This window comes from Epinephelus moara, chromosome 23, assembly GCF_006386435.1.
Source record: "Epinephelus moara isolate mb chromosome 23, YSFRI_EMoa_1.0, whole genome shotgun sequence".
Taxonomy (NCBI): Eukaryota; Metazoa; Chordata; class Actinopteri; order Perciformes; family Serranidae; genus Epinephelus; species Epinephelus moara.
This window is the reverse complement of record NC_065528.1, coordinates 16,971,041-16,989,053: the sequence shown is the minus strand read 5'-3', so window position 1 is coordinate 16,989,053 and position 18,013 is coordinate 16,971,041. Positions and strand designations below refer to the sequence as shown.

The 18,013-nt window shown below is 41.9% G+C and overlaps 1 protein-coding gene across 1 annotated transcript; it reads right to left on the bottom strand.

Annotated features, from left to right (window-relative positions):
• Nucleotides 1-6,053: 6,053 nt before the first annotated feature.
• Nucleotides 6,054-16,372, bottom strand: gxylt1b (glucoside xylosyltransferase 1b). The gene is made up of 7 exons (XM_050036641.1): nucleotides 16,089-16,372; nucleotides 13,828-14,038; nucleotides 13,569-13,700; nucleotides 12,890-13,141; nucleotides 12,591-12,714; nucleotides 12,321-12,493; nucleotides 6,054-8,240 (listed from the first exon to the last, which is right to left on the bottom strand). Exons 1-7 carry the CDS (start codon nucleotides 16,289-16,291, stop codon nucleotides 8,079-8,081), a joined length of 1,257 nt encoding a protein of 418 aa, XP_049892598.1. The 5' UTR covers nucleotides 16,292-16,372; the 3' UTR covers nucleotides 6,054-8,078.
• Nucleotides 16,373-18,013: the final 1,641 nt, after the last annotated feature.

Genomic DNA, 18,013 nt, shown 5'->3' with positions numbered 1-18,013 from the left:
CCAGATGGATTAAATCCTGATGGTAAAACCAGTCATTTTGCGATGCTCAAAGAAATGTATGCATTAATTTACAGACATGTCTTTCACAATGTAAGTCTAGGAGAACAGGTATTTTTGGGCCCACTGGCATCATGTGACGGACATGGAAATTGTAATTCAGCTGTTTGGCCACTACGAAAATTGGCTTCAAAGCCTGGCGCACTTTCTGGACGTTGTATAAAAAGTGACAAACTCTGTGTATGTTTTGTTAAGATGGAAGAAGTCGATATAGAGGGCAGGGATGGTGGTGAATAGGTCAAGCGAGCACAGGACTTTCAACTCGGAGACCGGTGTTCATGGTCAGCGTTGACTTCTTTTAATAAAAACATAGTGTAGTATGCTAGTATGTATCGGCATACTAAGCTATTGATGTGTGTGTGATGCTGGCACATGATACATTTGACTCTACATCAGCAACAAAAGATTTTTTTAAAGCCAAACCGAGTCAACATTTGTATGCGGGGCCCATGTGGGTAGTAAATGAGCTGAAAAATGGGCCCTTTTTGGAATAGTCCAAGGGTTCCATGCCCATATGGGTGATTTTACCCAAAACATCTTCACATAATCCCCGCCGCCGACTAATGTTTTGGAGGTGTAACTGCAGAGTGACACAGACACACCACCGCACAGGTATAAATGCTCACAACGGCACAGGCCACGTGCTTAGGCTTTGCATAGAGCTGATGCACGAGTATAAATCCCACTTGAGTTACCTAGCTGCTCGTGGTAGCTTAATATTGCCATGCAATCAAGCTTTAAGAAAGCTAACAAGCACAATGTCAAACTTTTCCTTTAACAAAAGAAGAGACTAGCACTCTGTAGAGAATCACGGAGCTGTGTGCTTTTGACACCGTCACTAGCTTTTATATTTATATGGTGAATCTGGCTGCTCAAACCACTTCAAAACCCCTCCTGAACATCTCATTTTGTTGCAAGCAGTAACTCACCACCTCACATGCTTAAAAAGACAATAGCGTCTCGTTATTGTCCTTGGATGCGTTTGTCTTTCGGAAGCAGGCTTGTGTTGGCTCTCATGTGTGCTGGCGGTCTAGTACAAAGCACAGGAGCTCATATCCCCAAGGCTAGCATTTCTAAGTAGGTGCAGACTCACACTGGCGTTCTTGAAATGTTTGGAGGTGAGAACGTCTGCAACACAATCTGTCTTTGAAAACATTCTCTTGCCATTTCCTTTTTTTTTTTTTTTAAAAATGAGCATGTTTGATGAGCACATTGGGTATTTTTGTATTCGCAGTGTGGTTTGTCTTTGGAAGTTTGCGTGCCCTCTGATGGGTGCAGGAAAAAAGGAAATCAGGCATGAGAAACTAGGTCAGACACTGAGGTGGATTTCAAACGTAGCTTCTTGTTGAAATAATGTGGAGAGATAGGAATTTAGGAATGCGAGAAGAAAGGCAGGACATGGGGATGGCGGGGTAAAATCAAAGGCTGAAAAGGAAGAAGGATGGAACGTGCATTCACAGCAACGAGGACAAAAACAAGGCGCACATTTTGGCAGAAAGCCTGATAATGGCTGAAGATTCCTGAGTGCTTGTCTGCCATGAAAGCAGCCAGATCTAGCAGAGAGCTGGACAGAGACACACTTTGGCTTCGTGGCATTTGCCGTGTCGAGTCTGACAAACACACACAGAAAATAAGCTGTGAAGTAAATAAACCAATCTGCCGAAAATACCCATCACTCTCACTCACACTCTCTCCTCATGTGACGTACTGGGTGAATCACTGAAGCAGATTCGGTGTCAGTGCGAGCAAAGATGTCATATTCCATCTCACTGGGCATCAAATGTACCCCGGAGTCGCACGTGTGTAAATAAGAAACGCAGAACATGACATTCTGTTTGTGGGGAACATCCAGGCCTGTACGCCTCTCCCTCTCATCTCCTCCAGCAGTGATATGTAGACCCTATTACAACATGTAAATGACCCCCTGCTGTGTAATCTAGGAGTACGATATCACATACATGCTCAAATGTGCGGAGCATAAGTCGTATAAGTTAGTGTGTCTATGTGACGCCTCTCTACATAATGCTGTGGCTGTGTATGCGTTTGAACATGTGTGCATTATGCATCCATGTACTGTGTGTGATTTGAGCTGTCAGAATTAGACGGATGTCGTCTGTGTGGAAAGTCGCATGAATATGAGGAACCTTTACTTTAAATCAAAGCGTACTCTCACTATGAATGACATGTACAAACACAGCCGAAGCTCACAGAGCCCATATTGAAATAATTACCTATTTCTAATAAGAATTACTTACGAAGGGGTTTTCAGTTTTTGACAGCATGTTCTCACTCCGATCTCGTCACATATCTACGTTGGGTCATGGACTTTCCATGTCTGGATACGAGTGAAAGTGGGTGTTTGTTGGACCCATCCACCACCCTTCCACCCACCCTACATGGACTTCCACCGCCTTAACTTTTGTTCTTGTCCCGCCATGTTTCGCGGCCGATGGCGACCAGCCGTGCATCATGCTGATTTTAAAGGACGGCTTTATTCATCGTTACCTGACGCCAGAAGTCACTGCCCAAGCGCTGGTTTTCGATGACTTTGGAGTGAGACCTGGTTGTTTTTGAACTTGCGCTTCATTAAAGGAATACTTCACCTCCTAAAGGATCAACTGTATATCAATCACTCACCCTTGAACCTTGAATTAATGAAGAAAACTTGATGAACTTAAGTTAGGGGCCGTTCACATGCTGCGTCTTTACCGGCCTGGAAAACGCCAGGTTGGACACTGGGTGCTACTTTTGTGCCTTTTTTTGAGCCGGCTTTCAAGAGCGCAGCGGCAGGTCGCGTCTGAGGTTGCTAAGCAACCTTAACAAGCACCTTATCAAAGCCTATTTACCTGAACTCCTCAGTGAAGAGATTCATTTCTAGAAAGACACTTTTGATTCTTTTGATCAGTGGACCCTTACGGACGAAAGGAATATGAATACTTGCCGGGTAATTGAGGAATGGACACATATTCTGATTTTATGACAGCCTCAGAGGAAGGGAGTCACCACAAAATTAATCTAAATAAAAACATGCTCTGTGATTAATTCATCTAAATTAACTGCATACATCGGTTTTTGCTGTGAAAGTATTTAAAAAATTTCAATTCAAATGAATTTTGGCAGATGTGTCGAAGTAAAGCTGCTGGATTTTGGGCACAATTGACCCCTTGTCCTCTGCCACCGCAACTGGTCTGCAGTCCATTGCAATCCATTTTGCAAGGGAGATAGTTAATCGGTCACAGGTAGACTTACTCAGTTTGTGTCTGAACACCTGGTTGCGTGTGGCTTAACGAGGCTGGTTGCTTGCGCTAGCATCAGAGGCTGTGCTAGCTCGGACCTCCAGGTTCGCTGCTAAATGCTTTGTGTTGCGAAAATTCCTAGGATAGGAACAGTGCTCCTATCAACAGTTCCATCTGGGTGTTTTTTTAAAAAATGTAAATGTTCAATTCATGGGGCCGAGCAGTGTCGTTTCGTCTGCCTTCATTGTGTGACAAAGCCACTGTGGCTTTCAATGGCGCACCAGGTCAAAGGCACCACGGAACACGATTAATCAGTGTCATTTTTTTAATGTGTTTTTTTTATTTCTGTGATTAAGTAATCGAAATTAAGTCATTATTTTGACAGCCCTAGTTTGAACATTTATATTTAAATGCGCGATCTAAACAGCTAGCTAACGTTAGCTCCAGTGCGTAACCAACAATCCGATTTTATACATCAAAAATGTTTTATAAAAATGAACTGGTCTTTGCAATTTCAAGGTAAAACGGGGTAATTCATTAATATACAAATGATTATTTTGGGGTGAAGTATTCCTTTAATGGTTAATGAATCATAGAGCAGCAATAAAGCAATAAGAAGCACATTTGGGCTCCAGTGGACTGCGTGTATGTTAGAGCAGACATATGTAATATCAGACCTTAATTTTTTGCTTTCTTCAAACTGCACTACAAGAAACAAGATTTGTCATGCTGCACTTTTTTATCAATGTCAGATTTTACGTCAGTGTTTGTTTATCCTATTTGATCAGTAAATAGTAATACAGTCCATAATTAGGCCGCTGTTTATTCCCTGCCACACTGTACGTCCTCCAAATGGTGCACAAACCTGGAATATGTTTGTTTCTCTGGAGATCTCTCCGCTGCGGCTTTCTTTTGATGATACCATTTATGGGTCCAACTCTGCTTTTCAGGAAAGCAATAACCAAAAGATGGAGCTCTGGAGCAGCAAAGTGCCCTAATTGCTATATTGGCTATGACAGCCTTGTTCTTTTCTTTCATCACTAACACACTCCATCAGCCTTTTTCTCTGTCCTCCCACTATGCACTCATCTCTGCTCTTCAACATTTTTGTCGTGTGACAATGAGAGAAAATTGGTCAACCTTACCTGAATTTTTTTTTTTTTTTTAAACTATTTCTTTTTTTATCCATCACACACACACATACACACACACATTTAATCACTCTGCGATGTGCCCATTTTCCCCTCATCTTCCACTCTACCCACTCTGGACCCACTCTAAATGCTGGAGGTCACATATTTATTTTAAATAGTTTCTCCCCCTGCCGCGACGGCACAAGAGAAATAAAATCAGAGTTATTTATTGCGATATAAAACATGTAGTTTCGGGAAAATGAAGCCTTGGAGGATGGACGATATTGAATTCTTCAACATGGCGCTCAAGCCGAGCCATTGTCTCTCCATCTCCCCGGGGACCTGGCCTGTTACATGTTGCATTTAAGCACACAGGGTCAATAAAGGTAATTGATAAGCTCTCATATGGATATATAGTGATGAATGAAGGATGTTTCTAGTGCAATGAATCAAGCTAGCTCCGGAGCCATAAATGGACGCTTGTATCCCCCACCTAATGGGAATAAGCATAAACTCATTCTCCATAGTCAATGCCATATAGTGTCACAGACAGGCGCTGTTATTGGTCCATCACTTACACTTTATGAGCACCATAGAGCTGAAGCACAAATGGTGTAGCGCCTTCGGTGGCCGAGTCATAGATTATTGGCAAGTCTATTGATCTGGCCAAGGAGGGGATAGAACCCTAGCATCAATCATCTTCAAGCTTATAGAATAAACTAAGATGCCTTATACAAGTAAAAAGAGAAAAATATAATATGAGATGTTTATATTAGCCTGATCCAAACCTTGAATACCTGATACCTTTCCTTAAAATTATTCCTTTAAAATCAAACATATTCCAAACATACCTTTCTATCTTTCATCCCTACACACTAGTGGACATATAAAAAAATATGCTACCCTCTGGTGGCTAAACAGGACACACTGCTGTACAAATGCCACAACACTCTTTAATGTAAAAAAAAAAACATGCACAAAGCACAACAGATGACAAATAAACAAGTAAACATGTCAGGATATCCTCACATTACAACCATACCGGCATAAGTACTGAAAACATTTTGATTTCCACCCCATAGTGTTCGAAATACATTCAACGGTGCAATAAAAAGAAATGCTTTGGCATCAGGAGAGGAAGTTGTAGCTTATTCACATGTTCAACAGCAATTTTTCCACGTTATGAGTGTTGGCTTTAGTGTAAACAAACCTAAACAGGATGTTTATTAGCTTATCTGCATGATCTGCTTTTAAAAGATTTCATAGTATCAGCAATGTGCTAGAAACATGGAGATGTTCGCACTTGAACACAAAAACAAAAGATTGTGTGGAGTCACATGACATCGCAAAACTGTACACTGACATTACATGATATAAAAATGACCCATGACTGTAAATCATCCCATTTCGAGGCGAGGTCACCTGTGTAACAGATAAAATAATATAGAACAGGATAAAACAGAATGAATAGAAAGGACATTAAGCTGTTTGTTGTGGATGGTACCAATGGAACCGTTCTGTACCGTCCCCATTTTTGGTCCCCCCTCTGTTGGGGTACCTAACACACAGATCTGGAACTAAAAGGTGGAGCTGTGAACACTGCAGTCTGTTGATTGGTCAAGTGGAGCTGTGAACACTGCAGTCTGTTGATTGGTCAATAGCGGACAGTCACTCTGCTCAGGGCTGAAATGTGGCTGGTTTTGAAGCTCACGTAACCACTGTCGGAGAAAAATAACTTAATTCAATGGGCCGACTGCTGGCAACTTTTAAGGTGGAGCATTAACTTGTTATGTTACTCAGTGCATGAGGTGACGACGTGAATCCATCGACACACCTTAAATTTCACTGTGACAACTTTGACCATTACTTTATTTTATGTATATTACATACACTTTTAGTAATGAGCGGATCTTCAAGCGTTTATATATATTAATTTCAACCAGGTTATGTGACAGCATATATTCTAATCCTCACGCGGCAGGGGGCAAAAAAGCATTGTGGAGTGTTGTTCCTGTGGGCTACGGCAACACTAAACATCTGAGCTTGCCTGAGAAGGACTAAATGCACAAATCCGTTATTTTTAAATATCCCATAGAGAGAGACTCTCACTGCAGCCTGTTCTATTTTGTTCTGAAAATATCAGCGTGCAGCTTCGTTCTGTGGACGATAAACTAGGTGCAGACTTCCATCTGTGTCACTGGTAATGAGGAAATACAGTGAGCGCTGGACGGAGCAGTGAGTGACAACAACCCCACCCACATTTAAGAGTACTGTTTGCGGTGGAAACACTAGGGTCTAGGTACCATGTCTGAAGGGTTACTGTTGGTTCCTAAGGTACCATACTGAAAGTGTTGAGTAGAAACAGGGCTTTAGTCCACTGTCCCAACAATCACCAGCTATGTGGTTTGAATGAAATAAGCCCTTAATTCACCGAGTGAGGCAGCTACAAGTAACAGGTTACTTTTTTCAAAACATTCTACTTCACTGCTCGTTTGGTCGTTACTGCAAAACTACACCTCAGTGGATTTGTGACTCATCCTAAGTCGGTTTGAAGATGCAAAAGTAAGCCTGCTACAAAAGCTGCAATAGCAATGGTACACGTAAAAATGGCTGCCCCTCTGATCATCCTGCTATGTTGATTTTAAGTGAACATCAGTTCTACTCTCTCATTCTATTTCTATGGACAAAACTTCAGGACAGCAGTACTCTGATAGAGGTTCCCATATGCTCAGCCCCTGCCACTGCAAAATCACATACTATTACATAATCACTGTACAAACTCAGAAATTATTATTCCATGCATGTTCTCTGAAACAACTTCTCTTCCATTTCGCCGGTACTGAAGTGGTTTCTGAAGGATGAAAAAGTGGACCAGTGCATGCATCTTTAAAACCAGGCCCTGCTGAAAGCCTTTGTCTAGTTCTTGTATGATTCTTTTGTCTCTTTCAATAAGAGTGTTTCACATGGTTCAATAAATTCTCCAATATGGAAAGTCAAGAGCTCCTCTTCCGAACTTTTTACACATCTTTTGCACCATGAGGATTATTCACCTTAAGACAGTAACCAAAGGCACTGAAAGGAGAAAGTTAGTACGTGGAAGAGAGTAGATGCTTTAAAGACAAAAAGAAAACATCAGTTCTCAGTAAAATATAAAATGTTGTGAGAGTCTATAATGGAAACACCTGGGAGAAAAAAAATCCATGTGTCCACCGACACTACAAGGCTGACTGCCTTTCATAAAGTTTTCATAAAGACTTTTACATCACGCTCTTATGCAGAGCAACTTACAAAAGGAGAGCAGTCTCAGTTTGAGACAATCCAACTGTTTATGGAGCAGCTGTTCACTAAAACAATCTAAAAGCTCCACTCATTTATCCACAGATGCATTTTGGACAACTCAGGTTCACTGTTACTGAACCAAGTAAAACATGTTTACAGAGCTGTAGTGGTTCCATTTTTTGTATATCAGTCAAAAACCCTTGTTGTTCAAAGCAGCGTGGAGCTTGCAAGAGTCCAAGTAAGCCGTCTAGTTTCTTGCTCAAGGACAAGAAGTTTGTACAGCCAATCACAATCGAGTCTTTCTGACCAAGCTTATGAGGCTTAAGTCAAAGCTTCTCCTTGGCCCCCATCCCATTATTGTGATTTGGTTTTGTCACCGTCCACGTGGGGCCTTCCTGTTGACGTTTGCCAGGCTGTGTGCCAGTTTCTTGGTGAGGAGTGTGTGGGATTTACCACAGTACGTGTGCGTCGTCTTCAACAGCTCCTCTTCGAGTGGATCCAATAAAGAAGTCACTGGGTCGGCGCCAAAGGAGTACTGGAATGACAAAATGATCCATTGGTTAGGTTTGGTTTGATGTACGGCATTTTCCATACATTGATTTATTTGCGGCAGGGTTAGGGTTAGAGTTAGGGCACTGAGCTCCCTGTATTGGTTTAGCATCCAGGAGCAAGGGAGTTGGCATCTGGATGCGGCAAGAGATGTGACAAGATTATCAAAGTTCATACAAGTGCAGAGCAGTGACCATAAGGACATTCTACACCATAAGTAAGTCAGGCATCACTCTGTGTAGACTTCAGTTGAAAGTGTCGTTAATACACTTCACTATTAAACCAGAGAACTGCGAAGTAACTTTGGGCTTCATGATCAAAAAGCATCTGATATAAAGAAACTTTTAAAACAAGGGCTGAGCACTGCATATAAAGGCAGACTCAGAGATCTGAAACACGGGGGTGGTGGTTGTCTAAAGGTTGGAGGCTTGCAAACTTAAAATGAGCAGCTGAAATCCCAAACTGGTATCAGAGCTCCCCCGAGGACAGCTCTCAGCCTGCTACTGTTCCAGTGGAATTGATCAGATTCCCGCAGTAAGTAAGCAAAGTGGTGCTTTGGGCGGCGTTTGGGCTTGGAAGATATCTTTCCCTGGATAAATTAAAAACGAAATCCGCGAGGCACGCCGAACTCAGGGGGGGATTCCAAATCTAATCTGATCGGTCAGCTGGGTGAAACATAAAGCGGTCCACGTTGTTGGGGAGTCAGTTTTATGCTATAGGCTTACCGTCCAGTGATAGCCAGGGATTACAGAACAAATTTCATGTCTTCCCAATAATGAAGGAGCCTTTACAACGCTCCGAGGAAATCAAAGGGGAATTACCATTTTTTATGCCAGCTCATTTGCTTGCGGTTGGGTCCCTGATATTGGGTCACAAAGAGAATGGTGTTTTTATGAGCGCATACTTACACACACACACACACACACGCACATGTACACACGCTGGTCATAAAGTTGCATTTACAGTTGGTGTATTGATTTTGTGCGGCTGATGGGGCACTGTTGGTGTGCAGACTCCCAACTCTAAACGTACCATCGGCTGTAAAATTTAACTGCTGCTTCCTGGGCTCGGCTTTTTGCAGTGGAGGGAGGGAGGAGGGGCTTAATGACGGATGGACTGCTGTGGTCTGTTTGAGACACAGGCAGGCAGACGGACAGTCTTTGTGTGAGGACACAGGGCATGGTCACTGATTTACATCCAGTTGTCTCCAGTTTATGAGAATATGCTGTTGAAACATCTAAATCTAAAGGTAGAATTAGTGACTTGCTGTGACGTTAACAGCAGATAAACGTAAGGCAGTTCATCCTTGTGTCTAAGTGGACATTTGTGCCAAATTTGAGGACATTTCCTCAAGGCGTTCCCGAGATATCACCAGAACGAGACGGATTGACAACTTGAAAACACAATGCCTCCAGTCGTGGCTTTCACCAGCGTGGGGGCACAGAAATAAAAAATAATCCTTGGTTGCAGCCGAACATAAACAACATGTTTTCAGTCTTTGTCTTGCTGTGGGCATTACTACATCCTCGATTTGCTGATATTGGCTTTTGAGTGGTGTGTGGGACATTTTTATTGTTGTTAGATTGTTATTTTATTGTCTGTATCTGCTCTATATTGAATGCCTAACTTTGTTTAAATGTGCTGCTGCCTGTCTCTGGAAGGACACTCTTCTAAATGAGGCATTTCCTGGTTAAATACATTTGTAGAAAAACTCCTGCACATTGTCTAACTTTGCAAAATAATGACTTTAATGCTGCAACATTAGGGACAAGTTGTGTTCTGCTCGTCCCTCTCCTACACACCTGTTTGGAAATAGATGTGCAAAGTATTCCTTTGTTCTAGTTAAATAAATTTTAAATAAAAATATTTGCAGTTTGTGTGTGTTTTGTGATTTTAGTGAACAGAAAGCTGGCTTGTGGCTACGTAACTCTGACTAAGTTATATAATCTTCACCAACAGAAGAGCTGAAAATGTGGGGGGAATCCAACAGAGCAGTAATCAGTGTTATGAGCAGCACCTGTGTTTCCTGCCTCACACCCTCACCTGACCTGTCACCTGATTACACACCTGCTCCACATCATAATCAGCCCCAGTATATATGTTCACTCCAACCAGTCTGTCACTATTTTGCCAAGTTGTGTGAGAGTGTGTGTGTGTGTGTGTGTGTGTGTGTGTGTGTGTGTGTGTGTGTATGTGTGGCCTCAGCCTCTCTGTGTAGCCTGAAAGACTGTTTCAGATTGGCTTATTTTTGTTGGCCCTTTAAGTTTTTATGCCACACACATCCAGAAACAATGAACACTGGGTGCTGGACAGAAGAACAAATACAAAAATACACAAACAGGTCTGCACACCAGAATTATATGAACTGAAAAAGAGTTGAACCCTATTAAATTAGACATGTGTGCGTCACAGTATATGAGCCAGGTTGGGGATGGCAGATGGGAGCACAGGATTGCACACTGGGCCATGTTTGGTGTTGGGTTATACTGAGCCTGTCCTCCTCCACACATTGTTTGTGAGAGCAAATAATGACTTGAGAACTTGCTGCCATTCTATTTTTGAACTTCAACATTTCCCTGTAACTATGCTGTATTTCAAAATTGAGCTAAAGTGAATCTGCATATGAGTCCTCTTTTCTGTGCCAGAAAACACACTTTCACAGAGCTGCCAAAGTAGTGCTGTCCTGTTTGTTATTCACTCCATAACACCACGCAGATAGCCTGAGGTTTTGCTGCAGATGAACAAGCACAAAATGGATGAAGTGGTCCGTCCAGTGAGATGAGACACACAAAAGATCAATTTATACTCCTGGAAAACCAGACTTAATCACATACATGAAAGTATCAATACCTACATAGGCTATTGGAAAAATGGGGTGTTAGTGCATGCTGTGGGCGCGTGGTTATGCTCACTTGTAGCAGCAAAGGTACATGTGTGTGTCTTCTGCTGTAATTGATCCTGTCCCATAAAGCGGCAGCTCTAACTGCAGGCCATGGATAAGGTATGGATCAGCCATTGCTCTGATCTATGTCCAATGCTTTGTTAATAGGAAAGCAATGAGACTCCCAACGTTGATGGCTTCATTAAGTAAATGCCACTGGTGTCGTCAATATCATTACACTGCTGGTAAACAACCCATAAACATCCTCATGGGGGAAATTAGCTTTCACTCCAACCTTCTGGAAATGGCGGAGATTTGTTTTGCGACGCAGACAACCTGATGTCACTAACACTTACGGTCTTCAGGGTCAGCGCCAATCCGAAATCTCATTTAGGGGGGTAAAAGGACAGGGCGGTGGAGGAGAGCAGGTGTGTCACCGGGGTTGTAAAAGGCCTCCTTTCATCAGAGGTTGCTCTAAATTACACCGACAACACTTTGAAAAGACTCACCATGGTCTTTTTTTAATTTAATGCACCCAAGAGACCGTGAACAGGGTGCACTTACTCGTTTTCAGTCCGTGTCTGGCATGTCACTTAATTTCCCCAAATGCCTTTTTGTCTAACTTTCTGCACTCAGTATGTGTGCGTATATATAGATGTTGTCATGGAATACAACCTGTGATCGTAAGAATAAAACATGTTTCAGACGGCACAATTCCTGTTTAAAAAGGGGCTTATGTCTAAGTCACAGTGACCTTTGGCCACCTATATCTTATCAGTACACCATTGCATCCAAGTGGACGTTTGTGCCAAATTCGAAGAAATTCCCTCAAGACCTTCTTGAGATACCGCACTCACAATAGCGGATGGGCAGACGGACAACCCGAAAACATAATGCCTCTGTCTACGGCTGTCACTAGCGCAGAGGCACAAAAAATGCAAGGCCATCTTCAAGAGCTTTTATCATAAGTTTAGCACTAGTCTGCCCTGAAGATGGCTGATACTAACAATAAAGTTATTAAAAGATTAATGGAGATGCCCCCAGTGCATGACATTAATTTCATCAATAGTCTTGTTCAGACAAACACGAGAAGACGTCTATACAGCACACTGAACTCTGACTTCACAAAGCTTAATATGACCCAAGCATCTCACATTCAGTACAAACACTCCAATGTGTGCCCACCTTCCGTATGGCCTCGTATACAGCCCTGAAGGCAGGTTGTTTGTGGTCGTGGTAAACTCCTCTGTTTCCATGCAGTATGTAGATGCCGTCCTCTTCAGCTGACGCACAGTTACTGCCATAGATACAATGATCTGGACGATAATTCCACTGGCACGGAAACTCCAGCAAGCACTCTGGGAATGGAGACGCACAAAAAACAAACACTTCAGTCAACAAATCAGTGCGACAAAGAAGCACTCGGTAACAAGTGATCCCCACATCATGCCTTACCAGGGTTGTGATGGAAAATAATATTGAGAAGGTCCTGGTCTCCCCAGGTTATGTTGAGTTTGTATTTTTGAAGTAGAGGCATCAGCAGCTCCTCCCAACGCAGCCCCACAGCTGTCATGTCATTCTGTCAACATACACACATATACACACTTGTGTCACCATGTTGTTAAGCGCTTGCAGCTTCACATTGCAACAGGAACTGAATCCTTTCGCAGACTTCAGTGTGCAACATCTGCAGCAGCAGGAGGACATCTTGTGGCCAACAGAAGTAGTACACTCACAGTAAGCAGCAGTCCTACCTTGAAGAACATGTTTCTCATCCTCGTCATGTTCATGAGCATGACCCCCGAGTTGATGCCCGTCCTGCCATAGAAGGGGTGGCGGGCAAAGCGGTTGTACCAAGCGATACGGGGCTCCTCGTGCTCCGGTGCCATGGCAGCCAGCTGGGAGGAATTAAACTGGGACAGGAACGCCCACAGGCGGTCTACAGGCTGCAGGAAGAGGATGTCTGAGTCGACATACACGATCGAGTCGACGTCCTTTAGGATCAGCTGAATAGATTGAAGGAGACACACAGAGACAGATGTCACTGAGAGTATTAATAATGTGGGTGCTCTCCAGTGGTGCATACTGCTGGTATGTTCTGCAGTGGCCTGACAAAGGGGATTAAAATAAAACTACGATGTCAGGCGTTACATGATCAAGGCGAGGAGGAAAGGAGAGGAAGCTGAGCGATATCTGATTCTGAGAAATTTAAATATAATAGCCTGATCAACAAAACTTTGGTCAAAATATAAGGCAGTGTTATGTGGTTCACTTAAATTTCAAGCACTTTATAAGCACTTTATTGTACAAGGGGCTATTTTTAGAGATATTCCAGTACTTGATTTACCCCCCTCAAAATTGTGCGAACTCTGAATATGTGTTTCCACTGATATATTCTCGTGCTGAAGAGTCCTCTCTGTATTAGAAACTCACAGGTAAGAAGAGCCTCTGAGAAGCGCAGGGCTTGAAGAGTTTCTTCCACTCAGCTGCGTTCTCACTGGGGAAACTGATGGAGTAGACTGTGTAGTTGAACCTGGAGCGGATAAAATCAGGCCACGACTCCAGCTGGAAGACAGATTACACGAGAAATTGCGAGTAAGATACGATCAACACAAACTCTGGGTCAATCACAGTCAACAGCAAGCACATTGGAGTTTCCAGACTTTCATTTTTCCAAATATTTCCTACTCACGGCTTCCATGAAGCTGGCGTGTAACTGATCTTCAGCGAGGATGTGCAGGTGGAGGTGCTTGACGCTAAAAAGCACAGCAGACTTGATCATGGTGAGAGTCTCCTCCAGCCTCTCCCCACAGGCCACCACAGCCAGGTGCATGGGAGGTTCAGGTCTGCTCTGGGCGCTGCCACCACCTGCCTCCATCTGGCCTCGCTGGCGCATGATGTACCTGAGGGAGAGGACGGAGAGTCAGGTAGATGTTATTATAGTCAGGACTCTGGAATTCACAGGTTTGTATTATGCACATTTTGTCAGTCTAAACTAAAATATTCTCAGGTTCCAGCTTCTCAAATGTGATTTCCTTTGTATTATATTACGGAAAACACTGTTTACATGTTGGACTTTTGTTCCAACAAAAGCAACTGGAAGAAATCCTGATAACATGTACATTAAGCAGTGGTATATTCTATGGATTGACTGACTGAGCCTGGTCTTGCCTACAGCCATGATGGCAGTGACCTCTGTAAGGGACTGGAACGCAGAAGAAAGGTGTTGTCTCTTCCTTTTCAACTTTATTAGCTGCTCCTGCCATTCATCCTACTCGTCACACACAAACATCTGGCAGACACAATTACAGTCAGGTGTGAAGTTTCAGTAATCACTTCCTATGTTTATATAAGCATGCAAGTGGATGAATAGTAAGCCCTCCTTTTAAAGTGATGTATAAATCACTATAAACTATTTTTCTTTTTGTTTATTATGGCTCCTGTTTTGTCCATTTTTTTCCACCTGGACTTTTCATTTATTGACTTATTTTTGTTATAATCCTTATTTATTTATATATTAATCTCCCCCAGTCTTTTTACTTTTATTCTATTTTCCCTCCTCTTCATTAAGTTTGACTATTATTTTGCTCTTTATTTTGTGTAGAATGCACACCCTCTACAAAATGTTGTCTATGTATATACTTTTGCATGTTCTCCAAGTGTTAATTTATTTCTAAAAAATGTTTAAATATGCATTCAAGTGGAGGAATAGTGAGCCCTCCTTAAACTGAATTATATGTAACTTTAAGTCGTGTGTCGTTCAAGAATTTTGAATTATGGTTCCTGTTTTGTATCTTGATGTTTTTGCTCCAGTTTGTCAAATTTTGTATGCCTAGAGATTGAATTTATTAAGATAAGATAAATCTTTGTTGTCATTGTACAATGTAGGGCTGCAATGATTAGTCGACTAATCGCTGACTAATCGACTATTAAAATAATTGGTGAATATTTTAGTAGTTGACTAATTGGTTTGAGTCATAGTCAAGTACCTCTAAATACTCTTTTTGCTGCTTCTTACGCTCAAATATTGGCAGCTTTACACACTCTCCCATGACGGTGAACTAAAACCCTTTGGCGTGAGTACGAAACAAGACATTAGATGACATAATTTTGGGTTTGGGAGAGACAGACATTTTTCAACATTTTAACACCTTTTTCGATAAAATGATTAGTCGCCTAATCGAGGAAATAATCGGCAGATTAGTCAACAATGAAAATAATCATTAGTTGCAGCCCTACTACGGTCATACTTGTGTACCACAGCACAACAATATATATATATTGTCCACTTTGGTGCAAAAGAAGGCATATAAAAAATAAAATAAAATATATGAAGAGTAGAAAAATATATGCAAAATATACAATTAAGTGTGATTAACTGTATATTAACTTTTTTTTTAAAAAAATTCTTATGTATCTATATATAAATCTCCCCAAGTCTGTTTTATTATTTTTATTTGCCTGTCTTCATCACAGTTTACTATTATTTTATCTAAAATAAATAAAAATACATGAATAAATAAATAAATAAATAAATGTTTAAATACGCATTTTACGTTCGTGTCCTTTTATTATTACGTACTACCAAATTTTAACAACGAAAAACTACCTAAATGTAATGCTAGTTTGGTCTATTCTTATATGACGACTGTATCTGCAACTTTATTGACGTAACGTTATCAATTAATCTCGGAACCATCACCAGGTCTGCGCGTGAGGTCCAACACCCGTTCAAGTCTCGCGTTACTACCGTTACTGTCTGCAACCATACACAAGTAACTGAAGTGTAACGTCTGTACTTTGTCTGCATTGGGCCGTTAGTCACATTCCTATACATCACAGAGTGGTACAGAGTGGATAGCGTCGTCTATACTTCACGCTTATCGTATAAATGTAATTAATTTCCAAGTTGTACATGTTTAAAGCAGGAAAACCCAGATAAAACCGTCCTACCTATTGTACCAGTGTGGGCTTTGGGGCCCAGTTTTGTCCGCGGCCCCTCGCCTGCCTCCGGGGACTCTCGGTGGGATGAAGCCCCTCTTCGGTCCGTTCCCACCGACCGACACGTCTGGGTAGAGCAGTTTACTGTACACGTACAAGCCCGAAAACACGGCAAACACCGTGCACAGCATTAGTGCACGAATGTAACGCCGCATTTTGGAGTTTGAAAACGCAACTCGGGGCTAAAGTCATGACACAGAAACTAGCGTTTAATAATAACTGTGAAGCTCGACGGAGTGATGAGGCACTTCCGGTGGACGTTTACAGAATAAAACGTATCCGGCGTGGCAACTACGGCCCCCGGTGGTCAGGTTAATGTACTACAAGTCTCCACATTTTTTTTTTCTTTTCAAGCCTTGGAAAAACTTATTTTATTTTAAATATATTTTATTTCCCCTGCAGTAACCACCCTGATGAAACTAAAATAGACATTGCATGTTAACCTACCCCTTTATGTGCCTGTATCATATGAATTAAATGTGAACTGTGTGTATTGTTGAGCCTTGTCAAAGGAGAATTTCTGTCACTGTTGGGACAGGCAATAAAGTCTATCTATCTATCTATCTATCTATCTATCTATCTATACAGATTGGGATGGTTATGTGACACAAATTAAATGCTATCATTACATTACATGTTTCATCAGTCCCCATGAAAGGTTTCTTGAAGGACATTGATCATAGGACAAGACAGTGCAAACATTTAAAAATCACAGTCTTGGTTCTCTTTCCCATTCAATAATTTGTCATTGCAGAAACCTTGGTGTCATTTTTGATCAAACCCTCAGTTTGGACAAACATGTAAAGCAGTAGTTCAATCTGGCTACCACCATCTCAGAAATACCTCCATGTATTAATGTGTTCTTCACAAATTCAACATAACATGATGCAAGTACTTGGTATATGAATGGTCCTTTCAGGGATGAAGTATTCCTTTAATTACTTTTGAAGGTTCTGAACCTGTGTGCAGCCAGTCATTGATCACCATTTTTAGGAATACACGTAAGGCTTTTATTTTGAAGGCCCCAAAACAACTTCCAGGTTTCCCTATTCCGCCAGTTCCACTTGATGCACTCACTTCATGCAACAGAAGCAGGAGGTCGGGACCCTAAATGGGGGAAGGGTGGGAGCGATAAGTAAAGCTGATTCCTCGCACTCCCTACCCCCCCTCAGGCTGCATCTGCAGCAACTTTCTATTGATTTCACCTCTGAAAAGACCCATTCACAGCTTTTAGTGACTGCTCCTCTTTATTGATGTGTAGAACAACAGACTTGAGTGTCAACTGCATGTTCATTTAGTGTGGGAAAATGAGATTATTGACTGATGCAGTGGTTGATTAATTAGTGTAAACCATACCTTAAGCTCAAGCCTATGTAAGGAACCTTATTTATTTTTGACTAAACTAGTATATCCTCCTGAGACCCTGCGTCCTCATATGGACATCACATTTTGGGTTTACTTGACCTTACACTTCATTCTGTCTAACTTGGACACTGGACCCTTTTTTGTCCCATCTAGTGGCCTTCGCGGAGTGCCGAGAAGACGATCAAACTTGACTTTCTAGATAAAGTAAAAGTCATAACAAGGTTTCCATCGGTGAACACGCAGAAGGATAATTTGCACAATGCACTTAGCCATGTAATCGTAAGTGCTACTATCGTAGGCAACTGGACTTGCTTGTGTTTCTTGAAGACGTTTCGCCTCTCATCCAAGAAGCTTCTTCAGTCTTGGATGAGAGGCGAAACGTCGTCAAGAAACGCAAGCAAGTCCAGTTGCCTACGATATTAGCCCTTATGATTACCATGACCTGGATGACTGAGAATCTTCACCGACACTTATCCATGTAAAAACAAGATGGCAGCCATCTCTGCCAAGTC

Coding starts and splice junctions, on each gene's coding strand:
- gxylt1b (XM_050036641.1), bottom strand. CDS start 16,291: ATGCGGCGTTACATTCGTGCACTAATGCTGTGCACGGTGTTTGCCGTG. Junction 13,701..13,827: donor ACGCCAGCTTCATGGAAGCC/GTGAGTAGGAAA, acceptor TCTGTCTTCCAG/CTGGAGTCGTGGCCTGATTT. Junction 13,142..13,568: donor CTCAGAGGCTCTTCTTACCT/GTGAGTTTCTAA, acceptor CAATCTATTCAG/CTGATCCTAAAGGACGTCGA.